This window comes from Epinephelus moara, chromosome 21 (genome assembly GCF_006386435.1).
Source record: "Epinephelus moara isolate mb chromosome 21, YSFRI_EMoa_1.0, whole genome shotgun sequence".
In the NCBI taxonomy this organism is placed as follows: domain Eukaryota; kingdom Metazoa; phylum Chordata; class Actinopteri; order Perciformes; family Serranidae; genus Epinephelus; species Epinephelus moara.
Window position 1 is genome coordinate 29,188,607 of NC_065526.1, and position 27,764 is coordinate 29,216,370.

General features: G+C 40.6%; 1 protein-coding gene across 9 annotated transcripts in view; it reads left to right on the forward strand.

Annotated features, from left to right (window-relative positions):
• The first annotated feature begins 293 nt into the window (after window positions 1–293).
• LOC126382596 (rho GTPase-activating protein 12-like) overlaps window positions 294–27,764 on the forward strand; it is a 62,561-nt gene continuing 35,090 nt past the window's right edge. For all 9 annotated transcript variants that reach the window (XM_050032544.1, XM_050032545.1, XM_050032548.1 and 6 more), the window contains exons 1-2: window positions 294–503; window positions 8,029–8,803. In XM_050032544.1, the coding sequence (XP_049888501.1) occupies window positions 8,102–8,803 (702 nt within the window). In that variant the 5' untranslated portion in view covers window positions 294–503; window positions 8,029–8,101. The remainder of the gene's footprint in view (window positions 504–8,028; window positions 8,804–27,764) is intronic.

The window sequence follows — 27,764 nt, forward strand, 5'->3', positions numbered from 1 at the left end:
TATATATATATATATATATATATATATATATATATATATATATATATATATATATATATATATATATATGTATGTATGTATATATGAACAAACTGTTGTTTAACATTAATTCATTTTTATGTGAAATATCGGGTGATATAACGCCAAAGTTTTGTATTGTAGTCACTGTATTTCGCTAACCGGAAGGCGAGTCATTTTGTCCCGGGGGAAAAAAACACGCAGAGTGGTACATCGTCCTCAATAGACGATCTCTGCTTAAAGGTAGTTGCCAAAGTTGTCAGGGCAGGCGTGAGTCCACGGGAGCGAGCACTGCTGTGGATTACACCGGCCAGGGAAGAACAGGAGAGACGGGAGCGCTGCTATCTGACAAACCTGACAAGTAGTGAACCAGTTTCACACGGTGGTCGGTCGACAGGAAAGTTCACGGGATTTTAAACTCGCCCAGGACCATTGGAGGGTTTTTTCCTTTATTCTCCACGGAGTGTCCCACCGCAGCAGAGAAGGTAGGTTAAGGTGCGGATGTTTCACTGCGGCACTGTTTGGGACACCGAGGAATGTTTAGCTAATTAGCTAGCTAACGTTAGCGACAGATTAGCTCCTGTAAATCAAGGCAAGAGGCTGTAAACCCATGTTAACACTGTAAAACGTGAATATAATTAAAGGTAGGGCTTAAATACCTTTACTGAAAGTGTACAAAAGTATTCCCATCGCTAGTTGAGAGGAATGCTGTACACACACCAGGAACTGCAACTAATTCCTGTAGGAGCTAAAGTGCTATTATCAAACCATAGAAAATCAACAGTAGCTCCTGACAGAGGTGTGTCTAGGCTGTGTCCCCTGGGGAATTTGTTTTGTACCATAAAGTTGTTGTTAAGCTAACTCAGACAGAAATGTAAATTTTTGGTTGTGTGCGTTAACTTTATTAGCTGTCAGCAGTAACATGAACCTGTCAGGGTGCAGCACAAAGCAGGTGACAGGTCATTTTACCTTTTGAAGGTGCAATGCACGTTCAATAACAGTGTGTATAAGAAACATGTCTTAATATTGGAGGTTTGTAGGTCTCTCCACAGTGTTCAATAACATTATAAATTATAAATTTTTATTGCACTTATGAAACTCTAACTTGCCTATTAACTAAAGTGATTAGTCAATTGACAGATATGTGATAGTTTCAGTCATGTATCAAGCTAAAATGCCACACATTTTTTATGTAATGTGAGATTTTGCTGCCTTTGTTGCTGTAAATTGAATATATCTTGGTCCTGGAAAGCCGTGATGGGCATGTTTTGCATTTTTATGACATAGGCTAAAACATTAGTGGAGTCATGCAAAGCAAAATCAATATATTAACTGTTCATTGCAACTCTAAATTTGGTTATCAAAATGGGAATGGGTAAATCACATCATAGTTTTTCCCCACATGGTTGTGGATGCAACCTCATTGTTTGTTTACAGTAACTGTGAGTAGTAGGATTTACTGTAATGTTGTGTCATGCTGAATTGGATGGACTTTGTCAAGTGTTGAACCCTGCTCTCATTCTTACAATGGACAAACTACCTGGCTCTCAACACAACCTTTATTTGTGTTTCATTCCTGTCCTCACATCTCTCCTCCCTCAAGATGCCCACATTAAGTGAGCTGCAGCTGGCTGTGATTTGTTGAAGTGTGACAGATTGTGGTTATGATGACAGTTGCAGGGGACCTCGGGGAGTTGAGTTACGAGGAAAGTCGTGGTGAGAGGTGCCTAACTGGGACAGCCTGTGCTGAATCCAGGCTGTTTAGGGGAACGTGGACCTATATTTGGTGTGACTATGTGCGAAGGTCACAGCGCGGCACTTGACTGACTCTGCTAGCTCCAGATGTTACAAATTGTGACTTGAGATGCCAATTTTTGAGGTTCAGTTCACCCAGGATCGCAGGAAAAACACATTCTCTCACTTATGAGCCATGCTGATAGTTTTTGTTTGACGTCTCAATCTCCAAAACGTCCCCATTATACTAGAGGTGAATGGTGTTTTTGCTGCTTAAAGCATTGAAATATTCATTTGCAAAACTTGAAGGCAACTTTTCCAGAAACATGTCAAAGTAACGCAAAAATCATTGTCAACAGTTTTCTAGTGGATGACTTATTTGGTGGACAGTAGTTCCAAAGAAAACAGTGGTGTTTGTGAATAAACTTGAGTTGAATTATAGCTCTGTTTCTGAAAAGTTGACACCGTGGCTGTTCTGTAATGACAACATATGAACCTTTAAAAATGACCTTATTGAGCCTGATAACCTCATTTCCCTTGTCTTTAAATAACTCCGCAGTGGGAGAGAAATGTGCTCTCTCTGATGGAAATAACTCACTCAGAGTAATCACTCGCTGGTTGGCTCTGGACAGAAACCCTCTGATCACTGCTAACAAGTGTCACATGAGAGCCGATTTAGAGTAGTGACCCTGCTGCCTCACTTGTCTGTGTTTCAGTGGAAACAGTTCATGTGTTAACGTTGAAAATCTCTTTCACAGATATCTCTTTCTGTTTTGCTGAGGTGGGAGAAAAGGGGAGGGTGTGTTCCCTACATGCGCTGACAACGGCAGATTTTCCACCACATATTAGTTCAAACAGTCCCACATGCTTTTCTTCTTCTACCTTCCCATCACTTTAGACTCTCAAGCCAAGGTCGTGCCATCATTGTCTTGTAGCTCTGGATGGTTTTATTCGTCAGACCCACCCATCCACCCCACAGCGCACTGTAAATCTTATTACCATCACATCAAATTAAGGTGCTCCCTTCGATTTTGCTGATTGGACTCTGAGAAGATTTGTACTGTCCACTAAATAGCAGCACTGATGGAGCTTAATGTAGACAGGGATAAGTGAAAGAGACAACAGCCACCGGGGACTTAACCTTCTAAATACCTTCAATATGAAGAATGAGAGCAACCAGACAGTCTCACTCAATATGTATGTTGTTTGTTGACCTGTCCAGGTTAATTCATCAGGGTAATGACATTTTCAGAGCATCATGTCACTAAATTGATATTAATGCTAGGATATTTTAGACATGGTATTTTTGCAATGAGAAGCATAGAGAGACAAGATTGTTAAAGAAAAGTCATGTTTCATTGGTTAAAAATGTAAGGCTACAACTACTGCTTGTTTTAATTGTTTAATCTGCAGATTAGCCTATTTTTCTCAATTAATCTGTTAATCATTTGGTCTATAAAATTGTCAGAAAATAGTGAAAAATTCCCATTACAATTTCCCAGTGGCCAAGGTACCAGCTTTAAATTGCATGTTTTGTTGGACTAGCAGTCGAAAACCCAAAGTAATTCAGTTTATTATCACATCCAGCACCAAAAAAGGAGCAAATACTCACAATTGAGGAAAAAGGAAAAAGACTCAAATGATGAATCAGCCATCAAAATAGGTGCCAATTAATGTTCTGTGGATTGACAAATCAAAAAATCAAATGGGTTCAGCTCTAAAATATTTTTCTTACAACTACAGAACTTTTAAAAAGTGTTTGTCTCAATTTATGTTTCATTTATGTTTGCACATAAGCTGTAATGTCACGAAAAAGCTTCAAAGTCTTACATTTTATTGTTGGTTTTAGCTGTAGTATGTTGTGCGAGATGACGTTTTTCAGTCTGAGATACGATTTGAATCAACAGCTGTCAGACTGGTTTGAGATTTACCTAAAATCTCTGGCAGGATATTGACAAGGAGTGGAAGAGTAAAAAGAAAATAACTGGGGGAAATGTTGTGCAAGGAAGGCAGGAAATTAACTTTTGTATGTCTGCTGCTGCAGTGACTTAAGTCCCAAAATTTCCCAGCCACTCTGGTTATTTTACCAGCCAGTTGATACTTATAAGCCCCAAAAGAATGACGTTCGCTGTTGAGCAGGTGGACAAAGTCAAGCCCACTGTTTGGGCTTAGTTATTATTCCCAGAATTGGAGAAGTACAGGATATGGCATGACTGACTAAACTGACTCTGGGCAGACCACAGACTTCTTATAAGAAGTGCATCAGCGTGGCAGATTGTGTAATGGAGCATCCAGTGCAGCAATGTGCACTGATAAAATCTCACACCTACTACTGTGGATGATGTAAGGGAAGAGTGATAGAAAACTCTAAAGTATGGCTGCTCAGGGATGGGCAAGAAATGCTAATTCTGATTATTCTCATTATAAGGCAAAGTTCCTCAACCTCAGTCGACACGTCTTCAACACAAGTATTAGATAGAAATAGAAGAAGTGCAGTCTTCGTCCCGCCAGCTAAATTAGCTGCTCACAGGTTAATGAAGAAGGCTGCCAGCTCTTGTTATAATACATGCCCATAGTCCAGACAGTGTAATGCTTCACTAGCCGGCTGGGTGTTGTTACTGTGAGCTGTGAATTGGCATCAGGGGCAGCGTTTTGTTTCATTTGGCTAATGGACGTTCTGTATAGCCCATAGATTTGGTGAGATTTCCCTCAGTGCCTATTAGCCTAAACCAGCGAGGTAATCCATGATGATATTATCCCTGCGGTCATCGTATCAGGAGTAATCCAGAGGGCTGTTGGCCTAATCACAGATCTTTAGACACAACTGGTAAACGTTAAGAGAAATACCACATAGTAATAATGGATAATAGCTGCCTAGCCCACGTGTACTGGCTGTGAAACGATGTGCCCGTTAATGTGGCTGTAAAAGGGCGTAGTGAGTGTTGCTTTATGTGTGTAGACTGTGGATACTTCCTATGATGTATGGATTAATTAGACTCCAACACTGGATACAATTAGGATGACAAAATAACTCTCTGAAAATATGCTCCCCAAATAGATCCATCAGGATTTTGTCTGTCTGGCCGCCACAACCACTACACAGACTTGGCATTAAAAGTCATTTGTTGTGCGGTTGGTTTTGTGCCCAGTCTACTGCAGTGCTGCTGTGTCTCTGTGTGCACAATGAATAGAAAAGCAGAAAGAGAGATTTTTAGTCTTGATTGTCTATTAAAATCATAGTTTTGTTTTTTTAAGGCAAAGTTCTGCCAGGATGTGACTCACTGATGACTGATTGTAATTATGGCTGTCATTGTAATATCCTGCTGTAACTGCTCCTGACGTTGTAATATCCTGCCACTTCATCTAGATCAGATTACATCCACTTTCTTTAAAACCACTGTCTGGGTTGTTACTCAAATGGGGGGAAGGTTATTTTAACCTCATTTTGTTTTGGATGCCTTGGAACATTAGATTAATTTTCAGAAGGCCAAAGGGAGCCCTTACAGCATCAGTTTTATTTTAATACAAGGAGAAGTGCTGCATTTTCTCATGGTTTACTTTAGGCCTTTGAATGGGAACTTGGTAACCATTAAAATGTTAAATATTATACAGATAATAACATGTTTGTGAATGCAAGAAATAAATGTCAAAATGATAAACACAGTGTGACATTTGCCACTGTTGATCTGACGCATTTTGCACGATGATCTTATTGTTCTGCATTGGTCAAGAACTTACGCTGAAAAAACTACAAAGGGATGATGCATCTATGAATTCATCCAACAAACATCTTTACTGGTCTATAGTGGTCCTTGCATGTTCACTTGCTGACAGGTTACGTTTAAAAGGAATGAACCTGGATCCTATGTTCTCACGTTTTCGTGCCTTAGCAACTCGTGGACACAATCATTTTTGAAATTTGTCCATGGCAATTGTGCACGGTCAGTTTACGTCCATCAAAAGTGTTTGTTTTTTGGCACTGACAGGCTCAGATTGTTATTATAAGTGCCACAGAAACATTACAGAAAAGCGACACAAAGAAATTAAACATTTTTCCTTACCTTTCACTTGTCTGTTTGCTATATGACTCTGGCTCAAGGAGAACTTGTCTTCTAAAAATCTTGCAACAGGTGACATGTTGCAGGAAAGTAGCGGTGGAAAGGTAGAGAGAACTGGAGAGAGAACTGGAGAGAGAAGTGCTGGGAAGAGTTTGTTGTGTTGGAGTACAGAAAGCTTAATGTTATCTAAAAGATTTTCAGTGTCATGGCTGAATATTTAGCTGATTTTTAGATGATTTCGAAGTCAGATTTCAGGAGACTTCTCAAACAAACAGACCGGATTGGCGACAGGCAGGTCTGTCATTCTGAGCCTGTCAGTGGCAAAAACAAGCACTTTTAGGGGATGTAAATTTCGGTCCACAATTGCCCTTAGGGATTACATTGCAGCCACTGCCCTAAAAGTGCTTGTTTCTTTTACTTAGATACAAAACCATGGGGAAATAGGATCCCTGTTCAAAAATACAGAAGTTTCCCTTAAAGGCAAATGTAATTTCTTAGATTACTAGCATTCCAGAAAACTGTTGTAGTGAAGTTAAGAAATCTGTGTTGTAATGCATGTCAAACACTGCAGCAAGACAAGTACTAAATTTTAAATATAACACAAGATTCTAGTAAAACCTAAAATGTCAGTGGGTCAACATTTAACAGAGCTACGCAGGCAAGATGCACATCTTTGAACTTAGATTGTTAGACCATGAAATATGTCTTTTACAGCTAGCACTAGTAGCAGTATGGAACAATCTCCTATCAAAATAGCCCATGCACAGAGGTACACCTGAGGCAGTGTGACAGGATCTTATTATGTCACAAGGACAAAAAGTTGACTGATAATTTGATTGAATATTTTCTAAGAATTTGTTTGTCTTTGTTTTTCTTGGATTATTATTATTAAACTCAAGTTTGCCTCTGAAGTTCACTGCCAATAAGACATGTCTTAGGGTCTAAGGTTTGGCTCCATAACATGCATCTTCTTGTCACTGTGAGTTGAGTTATGACTATTTTTTAAAGCTTGCTCAAGGTGTGCTGGAGCCTCACCTAATGTTGTAAGAGAGAGAGAGAGGTGTGTGTGTGTGTGTGTGTGTGTGTGTGTGTACATGTGACTTCAGCAGGAAACTATGTGTGTGTGATTCGACTAATCTCTCCGCTCAGCAGCAACATGCCTCAGTTGCTGCTTGACTGGCTGTGATGATCAGACAGAGGAACAGAGAGGGAGAGACAGACAGAGTTAGACACAGAAAAACAGAGATACAGAGGTGGAAGAAGACCATGTGAGTCATATTACTGTCTCCCCTCGTTATGTGCTGCTCTGAAGCCTTGGAAGAGGGTTACAGCTCTTCAGTTTGTATTTTATTCATTTGTTGTGATTAGGTTAGTGGAGTAAAATAGGCTTTAAAAGTCATGGATGTTTGTGTCTTTGCTGTAGTATGTGTTGTGTAAGAATAAAATAGGCAAGTTTTGATTTGTGAGTGCATTAACGAGGCTTAAAGTGATAAAATTTGTGCTTTTTTGTACCGTTTTTATTGTTTTAAAATCCTTCTTTGAGGGATTACGACAGCCTAAACCAATTTTCCATTATTATAGCAAATTTTTCCTTGGAAAATAAAGTATAAAAATCAATATTGCTGCTGATGTTTGCCCCACAGTTTTTCTTTTTCTTATTCCAGACAAACTGCAGTCACTGCTGCTAGAAATGTAAAACACAGCTTTCTTTGTGCTGAAGGATTTTCCCAGTGTTAAGATTTGTATTCCCTAAATAATTTATTTCAGAGTAAAATATGTTTAATAAATGAGAAGACGACGTAATGTTCAGCCTGACAACATCCTTGTACAATAAACCACTTTCACTGTCATGCTAGTTTAGCAGTTTATTTTCTTATTTGCTTTTTGAAAAAACAGTAATATGACATTTTTCACAGAACCTGATACTCTTCTCTGTGTTTGCATGATGTTGAAACAGACACTGACGGGAGAAAATGCAGCTTTAGAGTAAACAAACATGATACTAAAACACATTTTTTGAACAACTAACAACAAATTTCCTCAAGGACTTTGAGATTATATTGTAAATCTCTTACATCCAAGAAACATTTAAAGCCCAGGTGCTGATTTACTCGTTAGTGCGGACGATAAAATGATGATTGAAGATAGGAAAATGGAAATGTATTTATACTGAAATGTGTTAGATACTTACTTTAGATCTTTGTTGTTCTTCCTCCAGCTCTGCTCATGAAGCCATGCTAATAGACGTCTTCCTCTTGCGGTAAGCTGCCTGGTGGACAGTCAGAGGCATCATGGCGGATCTGCCTATTGCCCCAGGCGAGGTCTACATTGAGGTGGAGTACGACTATGAATACAAGGCCAAGGACCGCCTCATCACCATCCAAGCAGGAGAATGCTACATGCTGGTCAAGAAAACCAATGAGGACTGGTGGCAGGTGAGGAAAGAGGAAGGGACTAAAGCTTTCTATGTACCTGCTCAGTATGTCCGCGAGGTCCGCAAAGCCCTCATGCCACCTCCTAAAGTGCTCCCACATCCCGCTGCTGCCAGTGGAAACACAACTCCACTAAGTGCAGGTGCAATTTGGGTAAAGCCAACCAGTCTGGAGCTGGGACTCCAGGACCGGCCCACTGAGAACCTTCACAGACAAGAGTCCAACTATCGGCGCTCACCCTCTGCACACACTGCCTCTTCAGGGCATTTCAGTCCCCCCAGGCAGCGCAGGGACAGTAACCCCCATCACCCCCCCAGCACTCCCACCGACCATGACCGAGCTCTGGCTGACATCCTTGTCCATGGTGGTGGAGCCCCCCATCACGGTCATAAAGGATCGTCCAGCTCTCTACCCCGTACCAGAGCTAGATCCCCAGATCTGGTCCGAGCCCCGCTGGATGTGGACAGCACCCAACACTGTGACTCTGCAGGGGAAGAGAGACGCACCAACGACTCGGAGTCAGGAGACGAACTGAGCAGCAGCTCCACTGAACATCTCCAGGTAAAACCATACAAATGTAATGAACTGTTGTGCTGTTGTATGTTTTTGTACATGTGAAGCTTGGCAGTTAAAAATCTGGGTCCAATCCAGGCTTGGTGTTTGTTAGGATTAAACATCAGTCCAAGGCTTTTTTAAATAACACAACACAACACAACAAACATCACCACACAGGCATTGTGAGAGCCATAAGTCTTGCATGCAATGGAGCTGTCTTTATCTACCACTACAAGGAACAATACTAATCACACATTTAGTGTTGGTGTATGACATTGAAAGCATCACACCAAGTTTTGTGCAGTTGGCTCTACTTATGTTTTTCATTTAAACCGGTTTGACATGTTAAGGTGATCTGACCTCTTGACCTAAATCAGAAAGTTTTGTTGAGCAGGGGAGTTATCAGCCACCCCAGGCCTAAAGCCACTGAGCTGCAGACGAATGCAGCTTCAGCCAGAAAAACCTCAGTGAGATGAGGCAGCTGATTACTTTAGAGCCTGGTCAGTGGGGGTGTTTGTTCCTGAAATCATTAGCTCAGTCTGCTGCTGAACAAAAGCCAGTGAGAAAATAGAAACCGGGTCTGTGTGGTGCTGCCACTGGGTGTAGACCTCTTTTTTTGTGTGTATAAAGGAAGAGATTGTTGTACAAGTTGAGTTCAAGTTACATATATAGAGTAGTGCTTTTTACAGTTTGTGGAACTTTGACCTGGATACTAATGTCATAAATAGTAATTCTGCGAAGGCACCTTGGCAAACAAGAACAGTCACTGAGCACAAAGCTCTTTGTGTTACTTGACTTGGACAGAGTTGTAGCAGATTTTTCAGTTGTATGTCATTTAGGTGTTTGTCTGTGAGTCTGTTTCACCCCAGATTAGCTAAATTCTGCCTGCTGTAGTCCAGGTTTAATGAGCCAACGTGCAGCTCTTTACACTCCTACCCTTCCTTTTCTGGTCATACCTTCACGCTGACGTGAACGCAATATCTCAAGAACACCTTGAGGAAATGACCTGAAATTTGGCACAAACGTCCACCTGGATTTAACGATGAATTTAGATTAGATTAGGAGATTATGATGGTCAAAGGTCAAGGTCACTGTGACCTTACGAAACATGTTTTTTAATGTTTTTTTAACATGTAGTTATATTATTCGTATAAGAGATTATGTTGGGATTCAGAACCTTCCTTAAAAATGGAACATCAAACTTATCTGTAGCACCATTATTCAATTTACAAAATGATGCAAAATGCACATTCATACACAGTTTCAGCATGAAATTAACAAACTAATACACTTTTTATGAAATCCACATATTCTGGGGTGTCCTCTGAAATGGACTTTTGGTCAGAGTATTAAGTGATAAAAATATTGCATTTAGTCAGCCACAGTGCTGTCAAACTACTCCCAAAATGTAGCTTTACTAGTTTACTCACATTGACTGGAAAGATTTAGCTTCAGATCCATTAAATGACCCTTGACACTTGACTGTAAGTGAGTGAATTTGTCACAAGTCTTGGTCACACAAGCACTCTGTCAACAACTTTCTGAAGTACTGATTTCACAGCGATGTATCACACAATGACGTAACCACTGACTCGGTATAGCGTGTTGTTAAAGGTTATCTAACAGTGAGCATATACAATTTTAAAATCCGTATATTCTCTGAACGCAGCCCGGTCTACAATGGAGTTCCTTCCTTCCTCGGTCCCTCTGTGTGCCATTTAAATGGCAGGAGACAAGGTCAAAGTAGTCAAGCTTGTTTCGGTGATCTAGACACCCACTCCAGCTTTGTCTGAAAGTAAACACTTTGTGATTGTCTCATTCTGTGAGTCATTTGATCAGCAAGTGCAAATATTACAACAAATACAAAATCTCTGTAAGGCTTGTCTCTCTTTTTTTTTTTTTATCCTGCCGCCTTTTTTTCTAGTTGATGGGTGAAGCACTTTTATACCATGGAAACTGTAAGTGTTTATTTTAAACTGGTTGTTAAATTTAGATATCAGGACACTTCTATATCAATGTTGTGGCAGTGCTGTCTGTATTAAGATTTAAGTAACTGCAGCAGCAGTGCTAATGCTGTATGCCCTGTTCATATTTGTAAATGTTTTGTTTATATCATTTCTGTTGATGCGGGAGTAAGAAAGTAATGTTTAAAACCCAAATTGTGGTTTCCATTTGTTAAGTGGCCCTCTTGTATCTGTGGTGATGCAGTTTGCGGTGTTTATAGGAAAGTGATGTGATGTGGTTTTCTTCACCTACACCTCATTCAGTATTGTCCTTTATCAGGACATGTGAATGACTGACTTGTTAACACCATGCTTTTCCGTAGGTGATTGATTGTTCTTTGATAAGGTGGATACATGGTCCTACACAGCTCATGAGTCAGATGTGGTGATGTGAAACCGTCCCAGTTTCAGTGGGTTGTTTGTTTGCTCTTCTTCTGCCCTGGCAGCGTGCTGCTGGTGACAACAACTCAGAAGTGAGTCAGGACTTCCTAAAATATGCAAACCCCACCCCTCTCCTATCTCTGCTGCTCTCATATTTTCTCTTCTCATGTCTTTCCTTTCCTGCAGCGTAATCTTTTAAAAGAGAATAAGAAATAAATCAATGGCTTTTAAAGCAGGAGAAGGACGACTGAACATAAAACCAAGGCAGCAGTGCAAATTCGAAAAGTAGAGCTGTGAGTTTTCCAGCTGCCCGGGCTTGTTCCTTATTGCCCGCTCGTCCAGCTCCTTCTGATAAGCTCCCTGCTTATAGGCAGTAATGAGTGTGTCTGGAGAGCCGGACAGCTCTTTGCCAGGCTCTTATCTGCTACACTGGACCCGACACTGGGGCCCACTTTGTCACTACTTCTGTGGCTAGTCATCTTTCAACAGCCACTGCTCTGTCATTCTCCAGGTGTCATTACTTGGGACTTTTTTAAGGAGGTTAGATTATGGGGCTGTGATAATGTCATACATTTGTCAGCTGAGTTGCTTTTTAATGAAGTTTGGGAATGTTGCATGTCTGTTTTTTTTTCTAAAATATTATCAATGTCCCAGAAAGGGTAGTTATCCAATATCTCACACTCGACTGCCAGAATTTTGATGATATCTGACTGACTGATTAAAAAGATGAGCTTTTATTGAGTTTCTTTATTCTCACTCCATCTTGAGGCCCGGTCACACTAGAATCTAACGATTTAATTGCAGGAACAAGAAATCAATTAATTCCAATGGAATTGTCATCGTTGTCCCACTTGTTTCAGGGGGACACGTGGATGAACTTTGCCGTGCCAATTTCTGGTGTGAGCAGGCCTTAACTCTAAGTTAGGTCTCTTAAGGCATTACAGGGATCACACAGTCCTGCTGTTAATGCAAGCTCAACACCTTTTGCTTCTTCACAGTGAAAGCCTTCCAATAAACAGAATCAATAATAGCATTTATTGCTAAGTAGCTACAGGAAGTGCTGAGTCGTAGTCTTTGCTAGTAGTTTAGCTTAGGTCAAATTTGGGTGTAGGCTACAAGTTGGCTTAGATCTGCATTTGCAAGTATGTGAGGGTTGAGGTATGGTAAAAAAAAAAAAACATATTCTTTTCTTACACTATTATCCCCACCACCTCCCCCATTTGGTACCAGCCCCTGCATCTAAAGCAGAAGGTACATATTTCACAGACGTGCTGCAGTGCAACTATAAAGTAATAAAACAAATGGTTCAGGCATGTTTGAAAAACAGCACAGAGCTGTCACAACATTAGTACTGAGTTTCCCATAAGCCCAGCAGCCGTTGATCCTTAGTTGGAAAATGTTGAAGTTACCAACTGAGATATCACTTGATACTTTCATGCATGCGGTGCGTCTTAAAGCCCCCGGCCGCGGTGGATTGGACATTGTATCCACCGAAGCAGATGTTCCCCTCTAGCCACTGAATATAATGGCTGTCAAGGTCTCAGTGTGTTTTAATTTGCTGCTTCACTGCACCATCTCATCCATTCTGCTTTTCCTCACCCCTCCTCGTCCAGGATCAAAATAATCCAACAGCACTTGTGAGAGACACTGAGCATGCTATGTACTATATGCTCCGCATGTAAGAATCTAATATAATTAGCTTTGTAAATGATTACTCACTGTTGGCTCCAAAAAAAGGAGATGTTTTGAAGTCCCAGGTTTACAGAGATAATATTAAAAAATGACAGCTGGAGAAATTGGCTCTCCAGGTGGGGAATAATGTGGTGTATAACAGACTTAAATCTTTGATCATTTTGTATTTGTCATAAATACCCACCTGCCAGACTTTTACAACCGTCAGTAATTGTTTAATGTTCATGCATGAAACAAAACTTGACAATCTAATTTTGGTTTTCTAAGATTAAATGACAAAACATTTGCTCCTTTCAGGTGATAAACCAGAGTAAATTGAACTTCTCAGAACAATAAATGAACAGGAATTGGAATCATTCATTGATGCAGGTGCACAGATCACACCAACGCTTCACTGTTTCGCTAATTAACTCTACTTACTTGGTTGATTGAAGTTCTGTGGCATGTGGATGAAAAGATGACTAGAGTACTTGGCTAACATTAATGTGACTTGCAAACTTGCAAAATACCAATCAGTGTTCATCAAGCTTTAAATAGTGTGCTTGAGGAAGTGCTGCACGATTAATCTAATCGCAATCGCGATGTCAGGCTGTGCGATTACATAACCGCATAAAAGGCTGCGATTTGCGATTTAATGTAGGCTAAATAAATGTTAACGTGTGTGCCTGTGAACGTGACTGCCTCTCCTGTAGTGTGTGGAGTTTGTGGACATCACGCCCACAAGCTATCCTTGTGCGTGCAGCCGGCGTGCAGCTGTGACCAACACAGACGCTGAAGAAGAGCATGAGCACGACCATGAACAGGCTGAGTTGGTGGCGAAAAAAACCATCTGTTACATGGCGATACTTTGGATTCAGGTACGGTGACGTTGAACAGAAAGACGTGTTGTTTAAGTGAACGTCTTTCTGTCCAACGTCGCAGTACCTGAAAGACGTGCTGTGTAAAAGTTTAAAAGCTAAAGTTGCCATGTCCCGCGGCAACACGACCAATCTATATCAACACTTGAGACAGCACAGCACAGGGAAAAGTAGGAAGAGTGCATGCGAGAGAAAGCCGAGCCGTGTAACGTTAAATACAAAGAGACAACTGAAAGCTGCCAGAGCCTCATAAAACAACATCCAAGCACAGTTAAGCAAACATTTGTTAGTGTCACAGGGAAATCATGGACTTCATAACAAATGAAAAATTGAGCAATTTTGCTCGGTTTCGGCCCACTTGACATGCTGCTGTGTTGTGCTGTGGCGCTGGAATTTGTCATTTACGTGACAGCGCCTGAACGCAACATATGCTCGCTCCGCTGTGTGTACAGTTCCGTGCTGCGCTGCTGTGTGAGCAGCGTGTTTGACTGTGCTCAGTCTGTTGATGGTCATTGACACACTGTCTGTCCATAACAATAACTATGTCAGGTCACTGCCCCCCTGATATAATGTAGGGGAAACACTGAATCACGCAAAAAGACTCATGATACCATTTATTTATTACATTTTATTGTAATTATATTGTAATCGCAATCGCAAATCGCGATATTCTCCACCATAATCGCAATTGCACATTTTTACCAAATCGTGCAGCACTAGCTTGAGGTCGATCCCAAAAGGCAACAAAGACATTAAGCCAAGTTTCTTCACTGTGTCCTTTTAGCAATATTAGCTGATACATGGACTGATTAGATGATTTAACACAAGTCTCATTATTGACCTGAGACTGTTATGCTGCCAACACTGCAAGTTATCTTTAACCTCTGTTTGTCTCTGTATGTTTCCAGCGTGTCTGCAATTCTTAAGAAAGTCTCTAATTTAGAGACTCGTAATAAAGGCCTCAAAAATCTATAATTACCAAAAACGAGGATCATCTCAAAGAAGTTCATGAATCAGTTTTAGCACCATGCCTTCAGCTTCTGCGTAGTGTCTCACTTTTTAAAGTATCAGGCACTTAAGAGTTGCTCGCTCTCTGTAACCCCCCACCTGTGATCGTCACAGTCAATAACACCCACTCACCCTGCAGACTCCCATCGTTCCTTATGACAACTGTAATCAACTAAAAACCTCTAATGACTCTCAGCGGGATGACTGATTGGAGGAAGCACTTCCTCATTTCTTTGATTACCTAGTGTGCGGCAGGAAGTGGAGTTGGCAAGTTGATGTCTTTACAGTGTCACGCCTTTTTTTGTACATGAAGCAATTGAACACACCCATCCATGCACATTAATGTACGTCTGTAGCACACAGAATAAGTAATCTATTAACTCATCCATTCATTCATTCTTCACACACATGCACACACACAAATTTCTGTTCAGTTATGCAAGACACACAAGCTTTCATAAACTTACACACACACACTCACTGTCTGAGGGATCTGTTAGTGGGAGCCAGACCATCTGCACCACTGTTAATTCTCTTTCTGTGCCTTATTAAAAAAGGCTTATTATATCACATGCTGGCAGCAAGAGTCTGAACTCACTGCAGGGTTATTTAGATGCTAAATCATCCTCTCTTTCAGGGGGTCCCAAATGTTTTCTTGGTGAGGACCCCCAGATGGAAACATAATAAACAATTGGCTCCGATTTGGAAAGAATTTCAATGACGCATCAATTAATTGCAGTTTTTGTAACCCGTACCTTGGTTTTCCATTGATACTGCTTACACATTAGGGTCTTCTTTTTCCTTCCTCTAATGAAAGTCCTTGCTCAAGGGCACTCTGTCACTCACTGTTGACAGAAGAGGAGTAACATTGAAATTTTAAAACAAGCAGTCCACACTTTTTCCCAGACTTCACTGTTTTTGCTGTCACCCCAGCATTTGTTACTATGTGGTGTTTTTGATAACCTTAGTTGTATGTTTATGTTCTTTCTTTTTCGTCTTATCTTACTCCGTCATGTTTCCTGCCAGATTGTTTGTGGATTACAACCAGTGACCTTCTGTCACAAAGCCACTGCTCTCACATCTGGGTCAGCGTTGAGCCAACCAGATGACTGTTACTGTTAGCACAATGACATGCTGTTTAATAGGGGCTGCAGCTAATGATTATGTCATCTGCAGTGTTTTTTCTTGATTAATCGAATAATGGTTTGGTTAATGAAATGTGAGAAAACAATGAAAAATGCCCATAGTAATTTCCCAACACAGTAATATCTTCAATCATCCTGTTTGAGCTAAAAACAGCCCAAAGAAAGTAAACTTCATATCCCATAAGACAAAGATAAACAGAAGCTGGAACCAGTAAATTTGAGGTTGATTATCAAAATCAGTTTTCTATTTGATGGTTTCAGGTCTTATGTTTATCTTAGTCCTATTTTGAAATGCATAAACATTGATTAATGAAGACAAAATATTTACTGCAGTTATTGCACTTTTGTGTATTCTGTTGTTTTTTGGTGAATTTTAGCCTCAAAATGACCTCACAGATGTCTCCTTTTAGGAGAATCACCGTGAGCAAATAGCAGTTCATTTGGGAATAAGACAGAAAGTCTCAGTGGAGTACTGCAGACCGTGGTAGTGCCAGTTCTGTGTGCTCATCACACGTTATAAAGCAGCCCAGAGGGGCTTATAGTACTGTTCTGTACTGTTCTCAACCTGGGACACGCACACACATGCACGCACACACAGAGCTCCAGGCGGTCTGGCAGCTGACCGACTGCTTTGCAGTGTGTTTGGCTCTTGTGTAACAGAGTAGGGGTAAGACTAGGTTTGACACCCTCACTTTGCATCTCTTTCTTTCTCACTCACTCCTTTCTTTTTTCGTCCACCTTCATTTAGAATTCACCTGCTTCTCTTTCAGCCCTGTTTCAGCTGTTCTGCACGGAATTGAGGTTTGAAGAAAAGGTGCTCCATACCACAAAATGATACATGTTTTGCGCAAAGGGCTGAATGATATGGACAAAATCTTCAGTCACAGTATAAGTAGGATTATATGGCAATATCCATATAGCCTACTTTGCGCTATAAATTGTAATTCAGTTGAGAAACCCTTTATAGATACAATTAAAGGGTTTAAATGGGAATGCCTTTTTTGGCTAATCCAGCAAAATGAAGTAACTGTATAATCACCATGCTTACTTCATCACATTAAGGAAAAAATTCAGTTAATCCAATATTGCTTTGCAGTCGTGGTCCTTAATCCACAGCACTGCCTACAATGCTAAAATTAAAGGGAGAGGTACAATGGACACAATTCCTATTGTCTCATGGTATGTGTCATAATGCCCAATACCATATTGTGCTGGATGCTTCCAGAAGTGGTTATCAATATGCTTAACTATTGTGTTTATTATTTTTTATAGTTAATGGATGCCAAATTAGCATGTTTTTGACATTTTGCTTCCCGGTTGATCAGTTGCTTTTATCTGCTCCTGGATTAAACACTGAAATTAATAAACAGTTTATTATATTCAAGGCAAGGCAAGGCAAGTTTATTTGTATAGCACAATTCAACACAAGGTAATTCAAAGTGCTTTACAGAGACATTAAAAGCAACAAGACACAATTTAAAAAGGGAAATAGAAATTAACATAAAATAAAAACAGGCTCAATACATTGAACAGTCAGGATAAGAAAAGAAGTAGAATAATAAAAGGCATAAATCAGCAGTGTGTAGTTAAAAAGTACAGGCAGTAGAATACAGCAGGTAAGTATTTAATCTAAGAGTACGCTTCAGTAAACAATAGTGTTTTTAGCCCTGATTTAAAGGAGCTGACAGTTTGAGCAGACCTCAGGTCTACAGGAAGTTTGTTCCACAGGTGAGGAGCATAATAACTGAATGCTGCCTCACCTTGCTTGATTCTTGTTCTTGGAACACACAACAAACCTGTTCCAGATGACCTTAGGGGTCTGGATGCTTCGTAGGGAACCAGTAGATCAAGCATGTATTTTGGTCCGAGACCATTTAGGGCTTTGTAGACCAGCAGTAAGATTTTAAAATGTATTCTTCGACTCACAGGAAGCCAGTGTAGCGATTTAATGACCGGTGTAATATGGTCCAGTTTCCTGGTGTTTGTAAGGACTCTGGCGGCAGCGTTCTGAATCAGCTGCAGCTGTCTGATTGATTTTTTGTTAAGGCCTGTAAATATTCACTTAGATACAATCTCTTATACATGATGTATTTAACATACACATGTTGTTGTCTGTTCATAAGGATAGCAAACCTATACCATCAAGGGATCTGATGGGGAGTACCATTTTTTATAAAAAATGAATCACTACATGACACCTCTTGCATTGTTTTTTATTTAAGGTTACATGAGGACAGAGCTCACTGTGAGCTCCTGTGTCTGAATCATAGACCGTATAAAGTAAGAGACATAGCTACCGTGACATCACCCATTGGTTTGTGGATTGCCACTTTGAAGCCTCGAGTTTGGCATTTCAGCCATCACCATCTTGGTTTGTTAGAGCCAGAAGTGACCTGTAATAATGAGAGGGTAGAGCTGTGGAGGAGCGAGGGGTGGATCTGACTCAGACTGTGGTGACGCCTCACAGACAAACGGCCAAGCCCTTAAATGAGTAAATGAGTAACTTTAAGCCCTAATAAACTGTAAACGGATGAGTTATATAAAAATTCACCGCTTATTTCTGCTGTCAAGTTGGCCATTTCACTGTGGGGGTCTATGGGGATTGACTTGATCTGGATCCAGTCTTAAGTGGCCATGAGAGGAACTGCAGTTTTGTCCCAAGAGGTTGCCACTTGGTCTGAATAAGTATTACTGATGGTAGAAACACTGAATTTCGTAATGATATTGAATAAGGAAAAGTGCATGTCATGGCTGCTACCTGATTGATTTATTACGTCCAGCATCGGTCCATTATCAATCCAGTTTGTCAGACTGTCACTAAATGACAGCTGTAGGTTCGTGAGAAATGATGGAAGTTGATGAGCAGGAAGAGTTTAAACTCACAGCAGTCAGCAGTATAATACATATCCTGGATAGTGATTATAAGGGATCATCCAGCGTAAAGCGTAACTCTCCCCCATATGACTTGTTTGATTAGAAACAAAGAAGATGTATGTGTGGGGGCAGGGGCCACAATGTTTCTCACTTTATGGAGCTTTTCTTAATCCCTCTGGGAGCTTCAATTGGATATCTGTGTGTGTGTTGTTCCAGCTGGGGCGTTGTGTGTTGTGGCATTATGGTGGGGCAGGTCAAGCAGTGTGTGTTGTGGCAGCTCAGGGAGAGCGAGCATCACTGAGCTCCGTACGCACTCTCTCCCTCTCTCTGTTTATGTAAGAACGTGTGAGTGAATAAGAGTCAGTGTGTGTATGTGTGTGTGTGTGTGTGTGTGTTTGAGTGTGTGTCGGGCCTCAGAGTGACACTATCTGGTTAGCCACAGTGACATGTCAGTCAGGGAGAGAGTTTGTGAATAGGCAGAGGCTGCTGTGTTTCTCTGCATCATCAGTGTCCTCGTCCGCACTGCCGGCTACAAGACTTGTTCCTCTGCAGCGGCAACTCAGCCACAGGACAGCATGTACCCAGATGAGAATGAGACGGTAAGACAGCTTCTTTATCTGTGCATGTGAGCTGGCAGCAGGGACACTAAGAAATACAGAGACAGTCAGATGCCTACAACTCGGTGTGTTCATACAGCTACGTGCATGTTTTTTTTTTTTTGTCAAGTCAGCACATCCCTGCTCGTATTGTATTGTATTAAAGTGCTGCACAGTAACTGACGTTCATTACTTTCTGAGTTGTTGGAAGCACATGAAGTCACACCAGCCAGCTGGCATTTATAGCATTTGTTGTATTTGTTGCACTCTGAGAGAATTATCTTCAAATGAAATGCTGTTTGTTTTCAATTTCATTAGGCATGCACTCATATTTGGATCCCAGTCATGCAAGCAGAGTGTTGATCCCTAAAGTTATATACACGCACTCAGATTATGTGACTATTCCTTCTCTGCTTTGTATTTCTGCCCTTCTGTCTCTCTCTCACACACACACACACAGAGCAGCTGATCTTGCAGATTGTTCACAAGCTCAGGGCAGTGACTTGTGTTTATTACCCATTTGTTCACCGCGAATCAATAACATTGATTATTTGAGCCACAGCTACTCTCTAGCCAGAAGAGACAGACGCAGGGGTTCACTTGTACCCTTTGAGATGCTTGAACTGATGATGGCATGCAACAGGATAGCTCAGAGGATGCGCTAAGCACTTGCCATGCTTCATTACATAAGCCTGGCTACGTAACATTTGTTTGGACAGCTGGCTGTTGAGACGAGCTCGGGGCAGCAGTGATGATGGGAGAGAGGACGAGGAGGAGGCGGGGTAGCAGTCAGGACAGTTTATTCTGTGATATTTATTTGGATTTCAGATAAAATGTAGCTTTATTTTTATAAGCTCGGATGACTGATATTTTACATATTGAGTGCACTCAGCAGGGTATATATACAGAACAGTACTTTATTTTTCAAAATCATTATGAGCTCAGTGTAAACTTAACTCTTAGTTATCTTTAGTGTTTTGAAATATGGATTTAATGGCGGTGTCAAGCGATAAACTGTTCAATTGAAAGGTAAAGTTTTTTTAAAAAGAAAAAAAAAACAATGTTTTTTCCAAAAAAATGTTGTCCTCTTGCCTCACATTGTCTTCATTTGCCATACATAGCAAAACTGAGCAACCCATGTTCTCCCATTTCTTTTATTTTATCCATTTTATGTTTCATTGCACACCCGAAAACAAGCGTGAATACACAATAGCTTCGAGCTCTATGCCAAATTTTAGCCTCCAGTGGCAAAAACTATGGCTGCCAAAGGGTGGGAAACTTTTTGTGGACCAATTGGCAGACAGAGCGAGCTACAGAGCTGCTGGTCGCACCAAAAACATAACATTTAAAAATTGTCAGTGTACGCATTAGCATCTTAAGAACTGTACAAAGAAGAAAAACAAACAAACAAAGTGCCTACATATTGCCTCTTACAAGTTATAGGCCACCACTAGATTTTTCTGTAAGCTCAACCTAGCTCTTAATAAGTAAGAAAATGCTCCTTTTTTAATATAGTTTGTGTTTAAACAGGACTCTATCAATCCCCTCCAAACCGCCGTGTGTATCTGAGCAGCCACTAAATGACAGAGAGCAGTTTGCACCATATAATCTCTGGTCCAATATAAATAAAGGTTTGCTTGTGGCCCTGCCCATGTGTACTCATGCTTGTCTGGCTGGCGACAGCGTGCACTATAATTTCCCACTTTCCAGTAGAAAGGACCGCCATGGTGCATAGTGCACTTTGCCCCCAGTGAAGTTCAGAGTCAGAGATTATTAACTTTGCATCATGGCAACAAGATTTACAGTCTTACAGTAAGCCTAGTTTCAGTGTAAATACAGTGCATTATGAAACAGGAAGAAAAGAATCAAAACAATGGAGCAATATTAACTTGAGTAATGTCCCTCTTTAAGAACATGTAGCCCTCTAGGAGTGAATTCTTAGGTTTGGGAAAAGTCCAAAAAGTCAAAAAAACAATGTCTTTACTTCCAGTGGTAAGCAGTGTTAAAAAATATGCTGAAAAGTTTCCATAATAATGCAAAATTAGCTTATTACCGGTATAGACTGCATAGACTGTAAGTAAAGAGCCTCAGGTCCTCATAGCAAAGCTAAGCAAAGCTGTTTTAATGTTGAAAACTAAGCATTGTCGTGCCTGGGAACTGCCCATTAGTTCGACAGCCCATTGGATCGACATCCCATTGTTCCGACCATATTAAACTCATTGTTCCGAAGTCCGTTCCGAAATCATCATGATGCCCTGTGGTTAAGGTCTGGTTAGGCACAAAAACCACTTGGTTAGGGTCAGGAAAAGATCATGGTGTGGGTTAAAATGAAAAAGAAAGTGACAAACACATAAGCTATGAGCCTGCTCCGCCTCAAGCCGGTCGCGGCGCACCATACGCCCGCCGCGAGCCGTTCAGCACCGCGGACAGTCGGACTAATGGGATGTCGAACCAATGGGCTGTCGAACCAATGACATGGACCTGTCGTGCTTTTGCTGTCATTGCTTCAAGACTTCTCAACCTCCTCAAAGTCTGACTGAAGCCAACAAACTGCACATTTTTTAAAGCCTCTTAAATGTAGTTTTACTGGCTTTTTCTGATACTTTCTGCTTTTGTCTTTTTCTTAAGTATCATGGGAACATGACGAAATGCAGTCTAGTGTTGAAAAGACTAGTCTGGAAATCATCATTAGTTAACTTGCAGCCCAAACAATGTTGACTTGATGGGCACCTGTAACCATTTGTATTTATTTGGATTCATTTTGCTGAGGTATTATTTGTGTTTAATTCTTTACTTTCTTTATCTGTGACATAGATCATTTAGGTCAGGTAACCAGATTAGATAAGAGGATAAGGATAGATAAGGATAATAATCACCTTCATTTCCAAGGCCTGGAGCATACATGTAATGTAGAAATGGGAACATGTGTAGGAGCCATTTGCAGGCTTAAAATGAGATATATGTCCATGTTGGGCAGTCAGGCTGGTTAGCCCTCAATTACAAAGATCTACTTTCTCCCCAGAGCTTACAATGTGTGTCATATGGACGTTACAAGTTGAAGGTTGGATGTCAGTGGGGCACTGCATCTTCAGCAAATTAGTTTTTTTTAACCCTTTCATTGTACATGTAGCTCAATAATATCATCCAGGCTGGTTGTTAGTGTGTGGTTACGATTGGGGCAGAGGTCATAGGATAAAGAACTGGTGTCTAAATGGTAGTAATGTGAACTGGTTGGGGATCAATGACAGGATGATCCCAGCTTAAGCTTTGTTCTAGTTCTGCTGTGTATGACATACAATGTAGGCGTGTGAAGGCTTCTCTTTCTAAATGCTCTTAATGTAGAAAAAACAAACAGCATTATCTTTCAATGTTGTTAAACGACGTTATGACCACAAATTGTCCTTCTCAGGTCCTGAGGAAGATCCATTTGTGGTTGAAATGTTTCAATCACATCCATGTATAACAAAAGTACAGTTGGGAAAAGGATAGCACTGTGCTGTAACTACTTTGTCTTTGTGTGCACATCATTACGCCCCAGCACTTTCAAAAGATTTACAGATGCACCTGTTGATGGTAGCCACATATTTTTAGACAGTCAGGTGAAACATTCACCCAGTGCCTGATCATCTACTGTTAATCTACTGTGTTAGTTTCAGACAAAATTTGATCATTTCTATCTGCATTTATTGCTAGACATATTTAGAGGGATGGTTCACTGTGTTTATAATCTGGAGTGTTGAACTACACCTGCCAACCATATCACCACGCAGAAGAAAACGGACACCTACTCATAGATGAGAGGCTCACGTAAACATCAATGCCATCCTCCTCGGCTGAGCTGTAACATTAGCTAGCTCAGTGGTGCTAGGTGAGGTAGCAGCAGATGCATGCTTCACTCTGTGTAGTGATACGGCTGGTGGGTGTAGTTTGGTTGAAAGAAAATAGTTCCTACATCAGACTGCTCACAACAAGGTCTGTGGATTATCTTCAGTAACTAGGTCATGATTTCTGGAAAGAGACGTTGCCGTTGAGTTTTTCAAGTGTATTTTCTTGTGGAACTTGCAGCATCACAAACCGAGTGCTATCTACTTTAATTATATGTGAGAGAAGGCAGACATCTGTATGGCCGATATCTCCGATACTCAGCAACTCACAACACAACAATCTAGACTAATAAATAGCACTACATGTAACAGAAAAAATATGTATTACCTATGTTGGGTTAAACTGTTCCTTTAAGCATTTGGTGGCAAGTTCAGGCTATCAGGGTAGTTTGAATATTAATCCACTAAATCAGAGGCTCTCAGTCTTTGTGGAAGTGGGAACCAGCAAGCTGTTGTTGCAGACTTGGTTGACATGAGTCATGATGGATGACTCATGATGGGTGATCAGTTCTTATCAGGCAACATCATTATAAATATATTTAAAATACATATTACTATAAATAACTGTTACTTTAAATGAATGTCACAGCTTTTCTTTTTTTACCAGTTCAACATAACTTTCGTCTGAACAAACTGATTGGTCTCATCTGAGCCTTTTCTATGTTTCTTCATAGCTCAAGGTCTCCTTATTCAGAGTTTAATCTCACATTAGCTAAGACATGTTTAGGTGAGCTCTTGAAGTATTTGTTGAAATCTTCGCTCCACAGCATAATGTGTAGTTTTTAGTGTGGCGTAATACTTGGACGCTTTAACTGCGTAGCTACGAGTTGAAACCCTGCTCTACAGCTTTTGTGTTAATTTATTAACCTGTCATTAAACAGCTGTGCAGCCACCAGTGTCTGCCTGCTCTCCATGCATCTGCCTGTGAACCTTGCACACCACAAAGTGAAGAAACCAGCTCCCAAATACACCATGTGAAACACTGCAATTGAATTGTTCCGATAAAACAAAGAAGAACAAAGATTACGGCGCGAGTAGATGGGCCTGCAGAGTCATGCTGGGAAATTAGCTGCACCCTGTCAGTTCTCCGAGGTTTAATGTCAGCTCCTCTCCTGCACGATAAAAGCTCCTTAACTTCTTGTTTGAACTGTGCCCCTGGGATAATTCCATTTCAGATTAGATTAGTAGATTATTCTAGAAGTCTTGCCTGCCTGTTCCTCTTCCTCCTACTTCTGCCTTTCTGTAACTTCCAACACCTGATGTAATGTAGCATTCCACAGTATTTGTGTACCTTTGTGTTGTTGTGGTTATCTGAAAAAATGCACTGAAATTCCACAGAGCAAATCCAGTGAGCCCCCCCTTTGTCCTGTTAAACTGGTTTGTTTTGAGCAACTTTTTGTACCGTGTTCAGGTTTGCGGTCTGAGAAGCCAAAGACGTGATCCACACTTTTGTTCATTTGTATTCAAGACCAGAAATACAGGTTCAGGCCCAGTGAACGGCTGGTATTTTGAACAGAGAAAAGCAAGTGTTTTTTTTTTTCTTTTCTTTTTTCCAAGGACAGTTGGATTGTAGTACGCCTGTTTGAATACAAAGTCAAATCACACAGTGCTCGCTGTTATCTGTCAGTTTCACAAAACCTGCTCTGTGCAGGGCTTTTCGCTCAGTCACTGTATTCTGGTAATTTGTAATTGTTTAAGTGCAAGCTGAATCTGATCCTTCGCCTTGCTGCTCTGCTGCACACTGTAATTGTGTAAATGTATCAGTGAGGTGTTGAGACTGAGCCACTAAATCTAACCAACATGGAGACCTCTGCAGCTCCTGGCTTTGTTTTTTTATCAGCTTTTGTAGAGATAAAAATGTATTCACGAAGAAAAAGGCAGCTAAAGAACATGTTTTATCCTGACCCAGAGCATGCTAGCATTTTTTTCCCTCTGAAGGCCACAGTAAATAATGATAAAAGATGAAAAATTACAGGGCACAATGGAGGTCTGCATGCTGTAGACTCCAACATAAATAGCTTTTTCCTCTTTTTAAGGCAACATTGTGATCTACAACATCTTGCAGTAAAGTATTTTTGCCTTGCACATGCTTGGTACGTCTTCAAAAGATGGAAAAGGTCCCAAAACAACTAGTAGGAATTTAGTGTTTTACTCAGTGCTGCGTCATCATGGCCAGTGTTTGCCCACCCAAACTTCTGGTCTTTTACAATTTTAGCCTTGTATTTATAGTTTTGACCACCATTCCTTTTGTTGTTGGTTAACATTGTAACTCACAAAGATAATGTCTGAGATCTGGAAATACAGACCAACCTCCTGCTTCAGCTTTGACCAACCCTACTTACTGTAGTTGTGTGCACAGTCTTCCTGTGCAGTGAGGTAGTATTACAGACATTTCCGGTACCTGCACTATCACATTTACCCTTAAAATAAAATGTGAATAAGTCATTGTCTTTGCTACAATCTGTTCTTACCCCTTAAGACTTTGTCATAGTGGTGTGGTTTCACTAAATTTTTAAAGCTTAGCAGCTGACTTGGTGAATACCAGTGAACCCAACTTGGTCCGTAGACAACAATGAGGGCTACAAATAGAGTGTTTCTGAACATGACTCCTTGTATAGACATAATAATCAAAGTCAGAAGTACAGGAAGCTGAGATTCTGCTGTTTGAAGTTGTCCCCCTTACATCTCTCATGGGAAAAACATACACTTATCAAATTGTACTTAGAATTTGTCTCATTGCACCTTTGTTGTGGAGCACACCGTATCTCAGCCATCTACAACAATCCACATATTGTGATAAGAGTTCAACTTTTCCTGAGTGTGACCAAATATTAAGATCTGTGTTTTTTTTCCCAGAGAGAAATGAGCCATTGCTTGATCTGTAGCACTTATGGATGTATTCATAGACTGTGGTAATTTTGAGTTTCATTTACTAATGCCATATTTGCCACTATATCACTTACTCAAACTGAGTAATCCTTGAGTGCTCCTGTGTGCTTCTTGGGCAAATTCTCATGTTTTTTGGTTCAGGTTAAAACATGTCTGAGGGAAATAGCTGTATGGTGCAGTGTTTCCTCAGAGCTCCCTGTTGAATTATTGTCACTACTGCATAATTTTGTTTTCCTTCTACCTCTCCGCCTCCCTGCGTGCCTATCAGAATGACCTTGCAGGATTTGCATGGTCATTGAAGGAATCGCAGCCAGCAGATTCTATCTCGGGCTTCTCTCTCCATGTTGCTTCATCCCCGGAGCCAGTTGATGGAAAACTGCCAGGAGTCGTTTTGAAGACAAGCTACAGCAGCTGACAAAGCCTGTGCAATGCAGTTTTCCCCCTTTCTCATTTTGTACCACTTTCCCTGTGCTCCCCACATTTCAACTTTTGTTTATCATGGGTAGTTTAGCTGAATACACACTTTCTTAGTGTGTTAGCAACAATAGCATCTTAGTACATTCTCTAAGTCTTTTGTTGGTTACTGAGCTATCCACTGAGAATAGCTGGGATGAGGACTCCTTGCCCATCCCTTCAGTCTCTGAATATTAATCACTGAGAAAAGTCTATGGACTGTCTGCCAAGTTTAAATATTTACTATCTACTTGGAATCAATGGTGAACTGACTAGTTTAGGGTGGTCACAGGTCAAGGTCACTGTGACCCTGTCTGCCTCATTCTCATGAACATAAATTCTCAAGAACGCCTTGAGGGAATTTCTTTAAATTTGGCAAAAAGGTTGACGTGGACTTGAGTATGACCTCATTCGAATTTGTTGGTCAAAGAAGGGAATCTCTTCAAATTTAGCACAAATGCCCACTTGAACTGAAGAATAAACTGAAACTCAAAGGTCAAAGGTCAATGTCAGTGTCACAAAATATGTTTTTGGCCATAACTAAATTAATATGCTAATTATGACAAAACTTCACACAAATGTCTAATAGGATAAAATAATGAAGTGATGACATATTATATCCAAAAGGTCAAAGGTCAACTTCACTGTGACATCATAATGTTCTGCATAAAACACTTTTCAGCTCATAACTCAGGAACAGAAGGGGAAACATTTGGTCAGATACTGACACTGATCTTGGGTGTGATCGGTGTGAAGCATCCCTGTTTTTACAGACATGGCTGGGCGGTAATTCTATTTGTAGCTAGCACTCATTCTAATTCACTGCTTCTGCTAGGGCATTGCACTGTTTCTTGGCTCATTACAGCCACTTGTAGTTGGGTGAAATAGTGTGAAACCACTTGCAGGACTGTGGATCACATCACCTGTCCTACTAGAGGTCAGAAACTTCACAGGGTACCTTTTGTGTTTTTCTATATACACAGTATATAGTGTTTTCTTATAAAAAAGAAAAACCTGGACCCCTCTCTCCTGTCAAACTACAGACCAATCTCCAAATTACCATTTTTGTCCAAGGTTTTGGAGAAAGTGGTCTTTACTCAGCTGCAATCATTCCTAGTGGCCCATGACATGTATGAAAAGTTCCAGTCTGGCTTTAAACCACATCACAGCACTGAAACAGCACTT